Here is a 16025-nt window from a genome sequence, read left to right on the forward strand (position 1 = left end):
AGCCCAGGCTGGAGAGTTAAGGAGGCACAGCAGTTCCACAGTTGCAGGTTGTACCCCAAGGAACCCATCACAGGAAGGAAGCCTATCATACTACCAGTAGCAAGATTATGTGACGGGGCAGAGAGGGGAGGCCAACGCTACACAAGCTGAGTGGGGAGTGTAGAAATGATAGGTCTATAAGTAGGCTACATCATGGCTAAGTAGGGTCAAGGCTTTAATTGTGAAATAAGCTGCATAAAGGATATAAAACAGAAGGCAATTTTGAAATGGATCCTAAAAGAAACACGGAACCAGTGGAGCAGTATGAAGACATAGGCAATTTGGTTGTATTTTTCTGGATGGTTGACATCAGCATTCTATATGTCTGGAGAGCCAGGTCGTGGCCAAGGAAACATAGCTACAATATTCAAAATCAGAAGAAACTAAGGCATAGATAAGGATTTTTAGATGAGGCAGTGTTATACACCAGAGGTTCTCAAACTGTGGTCCACGGATCACCAGTAGTCTCCGAGCTCCATTGAGGTGGTCCGCGGATAGTTCCCTCTAAGGTGTGAGCCTGGGTGGCTGCACATGAGAGAATGAAGGGCCACCCACCCAATTAGTGAAGCCATGCAGGTGTGGCTCCACTAATTAGGTGCCTGGACCCTGGAGAAGACACACATGTAAGATGAGGTGGTGGCCTTGGGGAGAATAGGGGGTAGGTGGGAGGAGCAGTGGGGTGAGAAGAAGGGGTGTGGGGAATTTGGGATGTGCAGGGCTGTGGCGGTCAGAGAAAGTGGCAACTTTCCCCAGTTCCAGGGCTGCGGCTTCCCGGGAGAGATGGCCTTCCTTCCCAGCCCCAGCTCTGGGGCTGCTGCAGCAGGGGAGAAGGGTAGAGACCCCCCCTTCCTTCCCAGCCCCAGCTTGGGGCTGCCACCGTGGGGGAGAAAGGGCACATCCATCGCATTAGAAAGGTAAGATGACTGATATTAAAATATGAGTTGTGTGCTTTTATTTGTAGAACAAAAAAAGTTAATTACTATTAAGTTTTTTTATATATATAGTGTTTTTATCGAAAGCGCTTTTCAATAGTTAGCTAATGATACAAACAACATTTGGAAAGATCATTACGTGGTCCACCGAGACCCTCAGCAATTTTCAAGTGGTCCAGAAATAGAAAGTTTGAGAACCACTGTTATACACAGCGTTACAGAGGCAGTTATTGGGATTTGCAAACAACAAGATGTATAAGAAAAAAATGAAGGTCAAGGATCATACACAAATAAAAAAGGCAAACGGGAAGAAAATATAGAAACTCACTCTTGAGGTGAGCTTGTTGTCTGGTTGGTTGGTGGTTTTTGTGTGCTTGCTTGATTGCCATGTGACTGCTTGATTGAAGTTTGTAGTGTGTTCTGTTTGGGGGAGCTGTGAGCTGTGTGCCATGCGGCCTGAAAGCTTCCTAACAAAGCTCTAGCCTGCTCTCCTTTGATCCCTAATCCCTTAAGGATCCCCTGGCAAGGGGGCCAGGGATACCTCAGTGAGAACAGGAGTTTAAAAAGCCAGCTCCTGTGCGACCAGAGGAGCTAGCAAGCAGGTGAGTTTTGTGAGGGAGATTAGAGCGGGAGCATAAGAGCCAGATACAACTAATGACCATTCTCTAAACTTAAGCCAATAAATGTCCCCCTCAAAAAAACAAAACAAAAACCCTCTGCAAGAGTAAAAATAATGCAGGCAGATTGTCCACCAGCAAAGCAGAGGCTATCTAGTTTATTGCCCTGAATGCAGCATGTATAATTACCTGCCTTGTGGGCAGGGGACATATGTGTGCATGCAGTGCAAGTAACTCATGAGATCACAGTGGCTGAATTGGAGGAGCTAAGGGAGACAGAGAGGTACACAGATGAGACTTTCTGGACACAGTAGAGTGGTCCCACCCTCACTCTGATGTGCTGTTGAGAAGGATGGAATTCTCACCAAAGGACAACATCAAGCTGGAGCAAAGGGAAACAAAACTATAGTTGGGACTGTCCTTCCAGATGGAGTCATGATATCCTATTTCACAAAGGCTACCCCTCCAGAGGGAAGAACCCCTGTTTTTTGGAAGAGACAGGTAATAGTAATGGGGGATTACATTATTAGAAATATCGATAGCTGGGTTTGTGATCACTGGGTGAACCACACGGTGAATTGCCTGACAGGTGCGAAGGTTGCAGACCTCTAGACAGATTTGTGTGCAGTGCTGGGGAAGAGCAGGTGGTTGTAGTACATGCAGGTACCAATGACACAGGGAAAAGTAGGAGAGCGGACCTTGAGACCAAATTTAGACTGCTAAGGAAGACATTAAAGTCCAGGATTTCCATGGTAGCATTCTTTGAAATGCACCAGTTCCACGCACAGGGCCAGTTAGACAGGCAGAACTGCAGGGTCTCAATGTGTGGATGAGACATAGTGTTGGAAGGAGGGACAAAGGAACTGGGGCACCTTTTGGGAACAAAGAATGGTATTCAGGAAGGATGGGCTCCACTTAAAACAAAACGGAACCAGATTGCTAGCTGGTAAATTGAAAAGGTCGTGGAGGAGTTTTTAAACTAAAGGCTGGGGAAACCGACAGTCACAGAAGAGCACATAGTTCAGACAGACACACCCCAAGGAGGAGGATTTATAAAAGGTCATACTCTGTATCCTAGTAAAGAGGCGAGGATAGAAGGTGATAAAGTACAGGTCAGAACTGAAGACAAACAGTCAAACAAAAGAGAGTCCTATTCAATTACATAACATGAAAGAAGACAACTAAATATTGACCAATTTTATAAGTGTTTGTATACAAATTCTAGAAGTCTAATTATTAAGATGGGTGACCTTGAGAGTCTGGTATTAAATGAGGATACTGACATAATAGGAATTACAGCAACATGGTGGAACAATGATAATCAACACCAGGGTACAAAATATATAGGAATGACAGAGTGAGTTGTGTTGGTGAAGGAGTGGCACAATATGTGAAAGAAAGCATACAATCAATATTGTAAATATCTTGAATAAACCAAACAGTATCACAGAATCTCTTTGGATTGAAATTCCATGCTTGAATAATACGAGTATAGCAGTAGGAATATACTACACCTCTACCCCGACATAATGCTGTCCTTGGAAGCCAAAAAATCTTACCGCATTATAGGTGAAACCGCGTTCTATCAAACTTGCTTTGATCCACCAGAGTGCACAGCCCTGCCCCCCAGGAGCGATGCTTTACCGCGTTATATCTGAATTTGTGTTATATCAGGTCGCATTGTATCGGGGTAGGGGTGTACTGATCACCTGACCAGGATGGTGACAGTGCTTGTGAAATACTCAAAGAATGTAGAGAGGCTACAAAAACAAAAAACCCCAATAATAATGGGGGATTTCAACTATCCCCATATTGACTGAATACATGTCACCTCAGGACGGGATGCAGAGATAAAATTTCTAGACACCACTAATGACTGCTTCTTGGAGAAGTTTGTCCTGAGACCCGCAAAGGGAAAGACAAGTCTTGATTTAATCCTAAGTGGCACACAGGATCTGGTCCAAGAGGTGAATATAGCTCAACCGCTTAGTAACAGTGAACATAATGTAATTAAATTTAACATCCCTGGGGCAGGGGATACCAAAGAAACCCACCACAGTAGCATTGAATTTCAAAAATGTGATCTATATAAAAACGGGGAGGCTAGTTAAATGGAAATTAAAAGGAACAGTCATCACAAGAGTGAAATGCTTGCAAGCTGCATGGAAACTACCTGAAACACCATAACAGAGGTTCCAACAATATGTATGCCTCAAATTAAAAAAAACAGTAAGAGGGCCAAAAAAAATGCCACCTTGGCTAAACAGCAGAATAAAAAGAGGTGGTTAGTGACAAAAGGGTATCTTTATAAATAGGAAGTCAAATACTAATGAGGAAAATAGAAAGGAACATAAACTCTAGCAAGTCAAGTGCAAAAGTATAATTAGGCAGGCCAAAGAATAATTTGAAGAGCAACCAGCAAAAGACACAGACTCTAACAGCAAAATTTTAATTACACCAGAAGCAGGAAACCTGCTAAACAACCAGTGGGGCCACTGGACCATCAAGGTGCTAAAGGAGCACTCAAGGAAGACAAGACTGTTGTGGAGAAGCTAAATGAATCAGTTTTCACTGTAGAGGATGTGAGGTAGATTCCCACACCTGAGTCATTCTTTTTAGGTGACAAACCTGAGGAACTGTCCCAGAATGAGGAGTCAATAGAGTTGGCTTTGGAACAAATTAATAAATCACCAGGACTAGGTGGCATTCACCCACGATTTTTGAAGGAATTCAAATATGAAACTGCACAACTATTAACTGTGGTATGTAACCTATCGCTTAAATCAGCCTCCGTACCAGAGAACTGGTAGACAGCCAATGTAACGCCAATTTTTTTTAAAGGCTGCAGAGGTGATCCTGGCAATTACAGGCCATTAAGCCTAACTTCAGTACCAGGCAAATCGGTTGAAACTATGATAAAGAACAGAATTATCAGACACATAGATTAACATGATATGATGGGGAAGAGTCAACATAGGTTCTGTAAAGGGAAACCATGCCTCACCAGTCTATTAGAATTCTTTGAGGAGGTCAACCAATAGGTAGAAAAGGGTGATCCAGTGGATATAGTGTACTTAGATTTTCAGAAAGCCTTTGACAAGGTCCCTCATCAAAGGATCTTAATCAAAGTAAGCAGTCATTGGATAAGAAGGAAGGTCCTCTCATGGATCAGTAACTAGTTAAAAGACAGGAAACAAAGAGTACGAATAAATGATCAGTCTTTACAATGTAGAGAGGTAAATAGCAGGGTCCTCCAAGGATCTGTACTGGGACCAGTGCTGTTCAACATATTCAGACATGATCTGGAAAAAGGGGTAAATTGAGTGGTAGCAAAATTTTGCAGACAATACAAAATTACTCAGGATAGTTAAGTCCAAAGCAAACTGCAAAGAATTACAAAGAGACCTCACAAAACTGGATGACTGTGCAACAAAATGGCAGATGAAATTCAATGTTGATAAATGCAAAGGAATGCACATTGGAAAACATAATCCCAACTATTACTTAATAATGAGTTCTAATATTACTTGTAATATTCAAGAAAGCGATCTTGCTGGAGTCATGGATAATTCTGAGAAAACATCTGCTCAATATGCAGCAGCAAAAAAAAGCTAACAGTTATGGGAATCATTAGGTAAGAGATAGATAAAAAGACAGCATGCATCAAACTAGCATTTTAGGAAGCCAAGGTACACTCACACCTTGAATACTGCATGCACTTCTGGTCACCTCATCTCAAAAAGATATATATTAGAATTGGAAAAAGCACAGAAAAAGACAGAAAACATGACAAGGGGTATGGAACAGCTTGCAAATGAGGATAAATTTAAAAGAATGGGATGGTTGAGCTTAGAAAAGAGACAACTAAGGGAGGAAATTATTGAGGTCTATAAAATCATGAATGCATGGAGAAAATGGATAAGTGTTATTTACCTCCCTTCAAATAACACAAGAATGAGGTTCACCCAATGAAATCAATAGGCAGCAGATTTAAAACAAAAATAAGGAAATATTTTTTCACAACAATGTGGAACTCATTGCCAGAGGATGTTCTGATGGCCAAAAGTATTTCTGGGCTCCAAAAAGAATTAGATAAATTCATGGAGGACAGGTCCATCAATGAACATTAGCCAAAATGTTCAGTGACTCAATACCGTGCTCAGAGCGTCCCTAACTTTTAACAGCCAGATGACAATGGATGGATCACTCAATAAGTTGCCCTGTTCAGTTCATTCCCTTTAAAACATCTGGCACCAGCCACTGTAAGAAGACAGGACACTAGTCCATTGGTCTGAACCTGTATGGCCATTGTTATGTTCTTATGGAGTTGTGTTTAAGGAAGTGCCTCTTACCCAAAAGAAGCAAAGCCATAAGTTTACTTGATCTGGCGGACAGAGATAATGAAAGGATGAAGTGTTAAAGGTGTCAGATGTGTGCAGTAAATAGCTACCTTTGTAGTGATGGTAAGGCTAAAGATAGAGAAGATAAGCGGAAAGATGGGAGACTCAGAATCAAGCTTTTGCAGGACTCCATAGAAGAGGGGTTCATGGCACAGAGTAAGATCCAGAAAGAATAATTTGGTAAGCAGGAGCCTGACCATGACAACACAGAACTGGAGAGGCCTGCATAATCACATCTCCAAGAAAATCAAGCACTGCTTAAGACTGTACTGGTGTCAAGGGGAAAAAAGCACATCATCAATAACTACACGTTGAAATAGGTTTCAAGGTGGTAGAGTAAAACTAACATTTGAAAGAAAACTCAAAGATATCATACAAGAAATTATTATAGGGATGACAAACGGCTACTTTCTCAAGTACAAACACTCCCCCACTTACGCAAGTGTTCTGTTCCGGAACGTCCTGGTAACTCGAATTTTGCCTAAGTCAGAAACGTATCTCCGACCATTATGCAAAAACAAAACAAAAAAACCTCCTATTTCTAGCTTACGGAACTTTTTCTGTAAGCTCGGATTTGCGTACATCGGGTTTACGTAACTCGGGGAGCGTCTGTACCTTATTGAAGGGAAGGACAGCAATAGGATAGAGAAATGTGTTGTCAGTAGGAGAACACTTCAACTTCTCTGGTCACTCAGTAATAGACTTAAAGATGGCAATTATGCAGCAGAAAAGCTTCAAAAACAGACTCCAATGAGAAACTGCTGGACTTGAATTAATATGCAAACTTGATACCTTTAATTTAGGCTTGAACAGAGACTGGGAATGGCTGAGTCATTACACAGATTGAATCTATTTTCCCATATTAAGTATCCTCACACCTCTTGTCAATTGTCTGAAATAGGCCATCTTGATTATCACTACAAAAGTTTTTTTTCTCCAGCTGATAATTGCTCATCTTAAATAATTAGCCTCTTACGAGTTGGTATGGCTACTTCCACCTTTTCATGTTCTGTATGTATATATATCTCCTTACTATATGTTCCATTCTATGCATCTGAAGAAGTGGGCTATAGCCCATGAAAGCTTATGCTAAGATAAATTTGTTAGTCTCTAAGGTGCCACAAGTACTCCTGTTCTTTCTTCGAACTGGTCTTCCATCAGACTGCAACCAGAGAAAGTTGGTTATGACTGCCTTCTGTGATCACAGGACAACAGGGCCAGTAAGCCAAATAATACAATTAAGGGTCTCTGTAGTACATAAAGCCTTTTGTTACCTAGGCCACAAGTTTTTGAGCAATCATTTTCTGCCTGATTTCCTTATCCAGCAGTTATGATCATCAAGGAATTGATCTAAAGTAAGTCCTTTGGTTTGCTCAGCACTGACCATTGTTGGGCAGGTCTTTTTCCATCACAGGATCCTGGCTGTGGAAGACATTTCCAATAGTAGGCCTTCCTGAATCCATAAGTTGGTGTTTTAAGGGCATGAATTCCATTTACTTCAGGTAGGTCTATTCTTGATAATTTCCCCCACAGCTCCCTTGGTTTTGCATGTTATTAAATGTGTACTGTATTTGGACTAATTATGTCTTCTTAGATTTTTAAAATGTTGTTTTTTGGTTCCTATTACAAAGTGTTTATTGGGATCTGTGACGGGGTGGATTAAACTGTGAGGCCCCCTGCTGGAGGCCTCATGACCCTGCCACATCCCACCCCAGGAAAAGGGGAGCAGAGGGAGTCCTCCAAGCAGCCAGGAGCAGCAGCAGCAGCATAGTATGCAACCAATCAGAGAGGGACTGCAGGGAGCAGCCAATCCTGACCTAGCAAACTTATATAAAAGGAGCTGCAGTGCAGTGCAGAGTTCAGTTCCTTGCTGGAACTGGAGGAGTGTGCATGCCGTATCTGTCTGGGGGTAAGTCTACACTGTAACGTAAACCTGAATTTGAGCCCCGGCTCAAGCCTGGTCCCCCCTGCATCTACATTGCAATTGTACTAACCCAGGGCTCAGATCCTGCAGGGCTGGAAGGTCCAAGCTTGATTTAAGTCAAGATGCAGAGTCCAAGCCCTAATGCTTTGCAGTGTGGATGCAGCCCCACTTGACTCGGGTCCCAGGAGTCAGTTGGAAGTATCCCACAATTTTATGGGACAACTTCCTTAGTCCTCTCTAGCCCAACAATCTGCAGTTCATTCTATTGAAAATGGAAGCCACTCAGGTCAGTATTAACCCATTCTCTTCTGATCATCAACCTGCAAGCACTCTATCAGAGAGCCTCCTGGATTCACAACGGAGACTGAACTGATAGAGCCTTTTGCACAGCAAGCTGCTTCCTGGTATCATGCAGGGCAGGTAAAGTTTTCCCACAGTGCACCACAGTCCTAGGGCTAGAATGTCCACATTTTGGGAGTGGGCGCTAGGAACTCTGTGATACGGTTACTTTAACTCTGATCTGCACACTTCAGTGTGGACACCACAACCCTAGGTTTGAACACAGGTTGGCTGAGGGAGCTACAGGACCTCGGACAGAGCAGTGCTGGCAGAGACTAGGGGGAACACGAAGGACTGCCGGGCTGGCTGCTGGGATTCAACCAGGACAAGGCCCCGAGGTAAGGGTGAAGAACGAGCTGGGGCCACAACAGCAACACAGTTTAACTAAAGGGATGTGATGGATGGCTGCTATATATAGGGTCCCTGGGCTGGGACCAGGATTAGAGAGTGGGCCCAGGTTCCCCCACCAACCACTGGGGAAGTGGCCTGGCCCTTGATGTGCCCCAGAAGGGGAACTGAACTCTTTTAGTGGCCCAGCAAGAGAGCTGGGGCCAGAAAGACCTAGAGAGGTGAAGAGTCTCTGGGTGACGTGGTCCCACACCGGGGCCAAAACTGCTTGAAGAGCAGGGACAATTTGAGAGTCCCAGAGGGGCTGAGAGACAGTTCAAACCAGGGTAATGCGATAGGCCCTACTGAGCTGATTGAGTGAGACCCAAGACAGGGCTGCAGATGGACAGATCTTACAGAGGGAACTGAGATAGGCCCCTGTTGGACTTCTATCCCAGAAGGGGTTTGGGCGTTCTGTTGTTTTTGTTTTGTTTTTTATAATCTCACATAGAGACTGTATGACTTGGCCAGAGGGCTGAATCACTGAAGACTCACCACAAACAGAGTGCAGGCATAAGTACCGGGGGAGGGATAGCTCAGTGGTTTGAGCATTGGCCTGCTAAACCTAGGGTTGTGAGTTCAGCCCTTGAGGGGGCCATTTGGGGATTGGTCCTGCTTTGAGCATAGGGTTGGACTAGTAGATGATCTTCTGAGGTCCCTTCCAACCCTAAAAATCTATGATTCTACGAGACAGGGGCCCTCAAAAGAGGTGTGTGTGATCTCATTACATGTACTTATTCTGAAATATCTAAATATATAAACATGTACACAAAATAAAGTAACTGACTGAAAGCATATATGTCAATTACTAAAGTTCTGAATATAGGGAGCCTTCTAGACTTCAAAAAAAATTGTTATATTTCAAAGTTGTACATTTAATATGATTTTTCCCCCTCTTTCTCCAAGATTTAGGAAAAAATATTCAGTGGATTCAGTGTCACCCCCAATATCAGAAAATGACCCATTGTAAACTGTTTATCTTCACATTCTCAGAGAATCTTTAACAGAGAGAAGGAGCAGATGTATAATTTAAAAAAAGGATATGTTGCGGTAGAGGGTAAATTAAAGCTTGGTTAGTAACCATATTTAAATATTCTCTCTATTGGGAGAATACCCAAACAAAATTTATTTACCTGTCACATATTTTCATAAGAGCTCTTTTTTGTAGTCTACCTAACTGGCAAAAGATGTACCTTTTTAAGCACAGTAACTTTCTCCCCCTTCGTTCTGCAGTGAAGTGTCAATGCTGACATTGTGACAATGATCTTTTCCAAGGAAACATATTACTATCATAAACACAACATTATGACTTTACTAGAGGCTCAAGAGACTGAATTGTGAAGGACAATGCCATTTTCAATGTGAGCAGATGGACGCTAGGAGGGGCATGAAACTCCCCACTGAGAATCCTTTGATTCCATTTAGGAAGTGAACATCATCATCATATATGACGAAGCAAAAGAGGTCTCTTCTGCCAAATGTGGCCTGTGCTACAAATAGATGATTTAACTAAATTCTGCTCCACGCATATGACATATGTCACTAAAGGACTGCTTCTCCTTCTCTAGAGGCTAGCAACCACTTTTCTCAAAAAGAAATCTGATCACTATCAGATCATTTGAAACCTAGAGTTGAGGGGAAGCTAGGGACTTGTTACTCTGACAGGAGCTGGAGCAATCACAAGATTTTTACCCTCATGTTTTAAATTCTATCCAATTTATTTATATATCTGTAGAGTTTATCCATGTGCTTGTTTGAGAGGGGTGAGTCTACAGAGAGCCTTTGACAGCAGCTTCCTTTCTCTGGAAGAATCATCATTTTAGAGCTTTGGTCTGAAGAGCTCACTTGCACCCACTGTGCAGAGAACTGAACAAAAGAAATCCTGGGAATGTAGCTTTTTAAGCTAAAAGCTACGCTATATGAGAAATAGGCACTAAGACTTTGAGACTAAATTCTGGGAAGCTGATTCCCAATAAAGAAATAAGCTTTTCCACAACTCTCTCCATTCTGCTCTTACTGCTAACAGGAGCACTTATCTCTGTAGCCAGGACTGGTGCAGTGTGGAATTTTATTATCTTATTTCATTGCTTTGTTTTTCTATTTCCCAAGTACAGACTTTCTGTTTGTTTTTTTCCACAATTAAATGACTTTAAAGTTACACCTGAAACAATAATCTTCAAGCAATTTCTTCACAAATTCCTTAACATTCAATGTCTTCAATAATAAATGGAATACAGAAAATTAGTGGAAATTAGATTATTTTTTATAAAGTGTTCTATTTTTAAAGCTTACCCCAGTTTGAAGCATTCTAAGTTATATTTACTTTATTACTCTTTTGTTATTTAGCTATGATGATTTTAGAGTCTTTCCTTTATGGAAGGATTTGTATTTCTTCAGCCACAGGCCAATACCTTTCCCCAATAAGTCTTCTAAAGCCAACTGTACTGCATGGTTTCAGACAGACTAAATTTAGCCAGTTCTGTTCATCAGAGGAATGCTGTATGTCAGCTACATCAAAGCCCAAGGGCAGCCTGATAAACACTGAATACAGGTCACGTAGCTCTGTAGCTAACAAACTCTAAGAAAGCCTGTACTCGGGGGCATTCAAAGCAGTTTTGTCATCAACAATCTAGTATCCCTTGAGCCCCCACGTCGTTTCAGTTGCTAAGCAACACTGGTGTTAATGTCTTAGAGGAGAAAAACTTACCAGGCATCTGGCCGTTCATCTGGTTCTGCATGTGTGGTGCAGGAGGGCCCCCACCTACCATACCATCTGAAGACATGTTGTGAGAACGTGGCGGTGGGGGAGGGCCACTCTGACTCATCCCTCCTGGACCCATAGGCATATTCTGTGTGGGTGGCTGAAAGGAGACAGTTTAGTCAAACAAGGGAAGCATTTAGTCTGACAAAAATATTATATGTACATATGGTACAACAGTTGCCTATATTGTTAAGTGGGCTATGAAGGAAAGCACTGGGAAAAGCATTTCTTGTCTCTTCTGATACATTTAACTCCTCTTAATATTAATTTTAGCAAAACATTTAATATTTTACATAATGTATTACATCAATTTTACATAATGTATTAGACACACAGAATCTTTCAGCCTGGCTATTAAATAAAATACAAACCAATGCCTCATTAAAAAAAAATATATCAGAACAGTTTAAGATTGCTTAAAAAAAAATTAACCCTCTACTCATCTACCCCAAAAAAGGGCATTTTAAAGAACCATCCCTTTATATCTGCTCTTTCAAAGCAACATTTGTTTGGTATAAAAATAAACATTCTATAATCTTTTCTCACCAACAGTTCCTGGTGCATCTACTGCTGCTAACAGACTTTGCACCAGTAAAAAAGTAGTTACAAAAAGAGATGAAAACCCCTAAATGCTGAAAGAATGCCAAAAATCTGCACTATTACAGAGAAATGTGGGTGTTAGAAGGTCTGACATCCCCTCTTTTCTATCCCTCTGAAGGTTCATAATTTTGTGCTGAACACCCCCTATGGACTGGAAGCACATTAGTGCTGCTCTCCAAAGGTCCAGAGACAGCTGCCTAGAAAGGATGTTTATGGCAAATTTCCTAGTGAAATTGTGAGGAAAATTGCTGAATAACCTTGAGAGTTCAAAGAAGGAAAGCAAGAAAAACAATATACATGAGCAGAAATTTACCACTGGACTCTACTGAGGAGGATGGGAACAGAAACTGCTGCTAGCTAGCTTCACTGTCCCATGCAACCCTCAGGAGACAATACCAGCTCCCTTGTACAGGTCAGCTGTGGGATAAAAATGCTCTCTACTATGAAAGAGCAAAGATTCTCTCATCTGGGGCTCCTCAGACAACCACCACGATACCCCATGCATGCTACCATGCTCTGGGGCACCCTCTCCTGTGACACAGGTATGTGGTTATTTTGCCAGATTCCCTTGTACAGAAAGAAATAAGGTGATCAATGAGTGACCTCCTGTGGGCTAATTCCTCTGCAGCCTTGTCCTTCTCTTCACTATGTCTATTCATCGAGGGTTCAGAAGATAGAACTGGAAGTGGCCACTGTCTTAAAAAAATGGATGTAAGCAGCCACCCCTCATTTTTCAGAGGAGAGGGCATTTAGTTTCTTGACAATTTCTTTAGGAAGTCAGCTAAAGTTCTTCTTTCTAGGCAGCTGTTTTTTACACCCTTGATGGCCAGCCCCAATGTACTTCCAGTAAGCAGGAGGAAGAAAAAAAAACGTGAAGGAGATGGCTTCCCTACTAAAACCCTTCACCTTCCTCTACAATGACAAAAAAGCAAAGAGGTAGATTTTCACAACCAACTTCTCTCTCACTGCAGCAAAAACAGCAGGAAATGGAGGGGGTAAAGTGTGGAAGGCAGCTACTGTTCTACAGCAGAACCTCAGGGTTACAAACACCAGAGTTAAAAACTGACCAGTCAACCACACACCTCATTTGCAACCGGAAGAACACAATCAAACAGCAGTGGAAACGAAAAAAAAAGCAAGTACAACACAGTTAAATGTAAGCTATTAAAATAAAAAGGGATAGCAGCATTTTTCTTCTGCATAGTAAGGTTTCCAAGCTGCATTAAGTCAATGTAGTTGTAAACTTTTGAAAGAACAACAATGATGTTTTGTTCTGAGTTAAGAACATTTCAGAGTTATGAACAACTTCCACTCCTGAGGTGTTGGTAACTCTGAAGTTCTACTGTACTTGATCTTCCTCCTCTATTAAAAAAGAGGGAGGAGGAAAGGCCTTTTAGGTGAAGCTCTTGCTTCCTTAAAATAAATGAAATAATAATTGGAGATATATGTATCTCCTAGAACTGGAAGGGACCTTGAAAGGTGATTGAGTCCAGCCCCGTGTCTTCACTAGCAGGACCAAGTACTAATTTTTGCCCCAGATCCCTAAGTAGCCCGCTCAAGGATTGAACTCACAACCCTGGGTTTAGCAGACCAATGCTCAAACCACTGAGCTATCTCCTCCCTCCCTTCCTTCTACTTCAAGAGGCTGACCTTTCCTCACTAAGGCTGTGAGACTCTCTGAATTGAGCAAACTAGCTCAAAAATATTTGTCAATAGACACAAGATAAGAAAACTCAAGATTTTATTTCTCATTTTATTTTAGATGGATTGCTTATCTGGAGTATGTGGAGCACTAATATAGGGTCAATAGCATCACATAATACAGGCGGAATTCTCTCAGGGCAGAACCACACAAGTTGAAAGAATTAACAATCTATGTCATTTTTTTTTCTTGTTAACACTTTCCCAGATAAAGATTAACTATGCTAATGATTTACAGTTGGATTTAGAAAGATTGAGAAAAGGTTAATGTTTACATAGCACTTTCAGGATGAAGATTATCATCAAGTTTCAGCTGTAATTAAGAATGAAGTGGTGAATTCCTTGTGGTGGTATTTGCAATAAAGCTAAAATATAACAATAGCCAAAGAGGTTTGCATACCCCTAAGCAAGAAAAAACTAACAGGAAACCGGGGGGGGGGGGGGCGTTATGGCTAAATCACATAGTTCCCAAGGCTATTTGAGCCAAACAGATACAATATTTCAGAAAATGGAAATCCTACTTTAGTGAAGCCAACAGAAAAGACCATAAACACAAACAGCTTAAAATGTAAGATATAAACTATCATGGCTAAGAGAGAATTTAAGCAAATAATCAAGGACACAAAAATGTAAATTATATTTGAAACAGGACCTACTGTGAATTAGTGGGTCCATTGAGAGTTAGCAGTTAAGGGATCAATTAAGGAGAATAAAGACATAGCCTCTCTGCAACAATGATTTCTTTGCAACAGTCTCTATCACAGAAAACACTGGGGAAAATGCACCTCAGGCCCACTCTTTTCAGAAGAAAACAATAAGGTACTGTCAGAAACTGAGCTGCCAGGAGGAGGTGCTAGAGAAAAATTGCTAAATTGAAGTGCAATACCAGAACCAGATGACATTCATCCAATAGTTCTGAGAGCAGTTAAGAACAAAGTGTCAAAGTTGTTAACATAAGCAACCTCTCATTACAATCAACTACTCTGTCAGAGGACTGAAGGGTAACAAATGTTATACCTAGCCTCAAAAAAAAAAAAAAAAAAAAAAAAAAAAAAAAAAAAAAAAAGACAGTGCAGCTGGATCTAGGAATTACAGACCAGTGAGCCTTATACTTCAGTATCAGGTAAACTGACTGAAATAATTAAAAACTGAATTATAAAACACCAAGATGGACACAGGATAATGACAAATTATCACAGCTTCTATAGAGGGAAATCATGTCTACCTAATCTATTCTCTGAACATGTCAACAAAAAAAGTAGATAAAGGAGACTTAACTGACTCAGTTTATTTAGAATTTCAAAAAGCCTTTGGCAATGTCCCTCATAATGGTCTACTGAGGAAACTAAGTAATGCTGATGAGCATACTGTCATGGATCAGAAGTTGGCTAAGAGAACAGAAATATTTAATAAATTTAAACATGGAAAAAGGCTACCAATGTGATGCACCAAGGTTCTCTAGAAGAACTGGGGTTTCACATATTTATTTATTGTACTGAAAAAAGGGGCATCTAGCTGACACTTTGCGGATGATACAAAATTATTTACATTATTCAACTCTAGAGAGGACTGTGAGGAAGGAATAAGCAATATGATGGCAGATTAAATTCAATATTGATAAAAATAAGATACCATAGATTGGAAGGAATGATTTGAGCAACTCAAATATTGTAGGGTTCTAACTGTAACTACTAACAAAAAAGGACCTGGATATCATTGTAGACAGTACAGTGAAAAATGTTCAAAATGCAGATGCAATCATAAAACAAGAAAAGAAAATGTTGATGTCTTTAGAATGGGATAAGAAAATATAATGCCATTATATTTATAAATGCTCAGTTCAATACCATGTTCAGTTTTTCACCCCATCTCAAAAAGATATGAGAAATAGAAGCACTTCAGAGATAGGCATCAGATGATTAGAGACCTGGAAAGTCTTTCTTATAAGAGGTTGAAAAGACTGATACTGTTAATTTTAGAGAGGAGACAAATACCAGGGGATATGATAGCAATACAACCTCATGAATGGTATGGAGCAGCTAAATTAGGAACTCCAATTTATCCTTTCATAGCAAAAAAGAAGGGGACATTCAATGAAACTGAATGGAAACAAATATATATAACTGATAAGTGGAAATTCCTTTTTATACAACACATAAATTGCTCAAGGAATTCACTAAGAAAGTTTAACAAGAAGTTGTAAGTAGGATTCATAAAACAATTACACATGTATATGGACAGTGATAACACACAGTTACATGAGATGGGACATACACCCTTCATACTGCAGGGCATAAGTTTACTACTAACTGATGGGGATTAGGA

The 16025-nt window shown here is 40.9% G+C and overlaps 1 protein-coding gene across 5 annotated transcripts in view; it reads right to left on the reverse strand.

The window, feature by feature from the left end:
• Positions 1-16025, reverse strand: part of SS18 (SS18 subunit of BAF chromatin remodeling complex) — a 63084-nt gene that overhangs the window by 28276 nt on the left and 18783 nt on the right. For all 5 annotated transcript variants that reach the window (XM_050942011.1, XM_050942014.1, XM_050942013.1 and 2 more), the window contains one exon: positions 11346-11499. In XM_050942011.1, coding sequence (XP_050797968.1) covers positions 11346-11499 — 154 coding nt within the window. The remainder of the gene's footprint in view (positions 1-11345; positions 11500-16025) is intronic.

The sequence above is a fragment of the Gopherus flavomarginatus genome, chromosome 2, assembly GCF_025201925.1.
Source record: "Gopherus flavomarginatus isolate rGopFla2 chromosome 2, rGopFla2.mat.asm, whole genome shotgun sequence".
Taxonomy (NCBI): domain Eukaryota; kingdom Metazoa; phylum Chordata; order Testudines; family Testudinidae; genus Gopherus; species Gopherus flavomarginatus.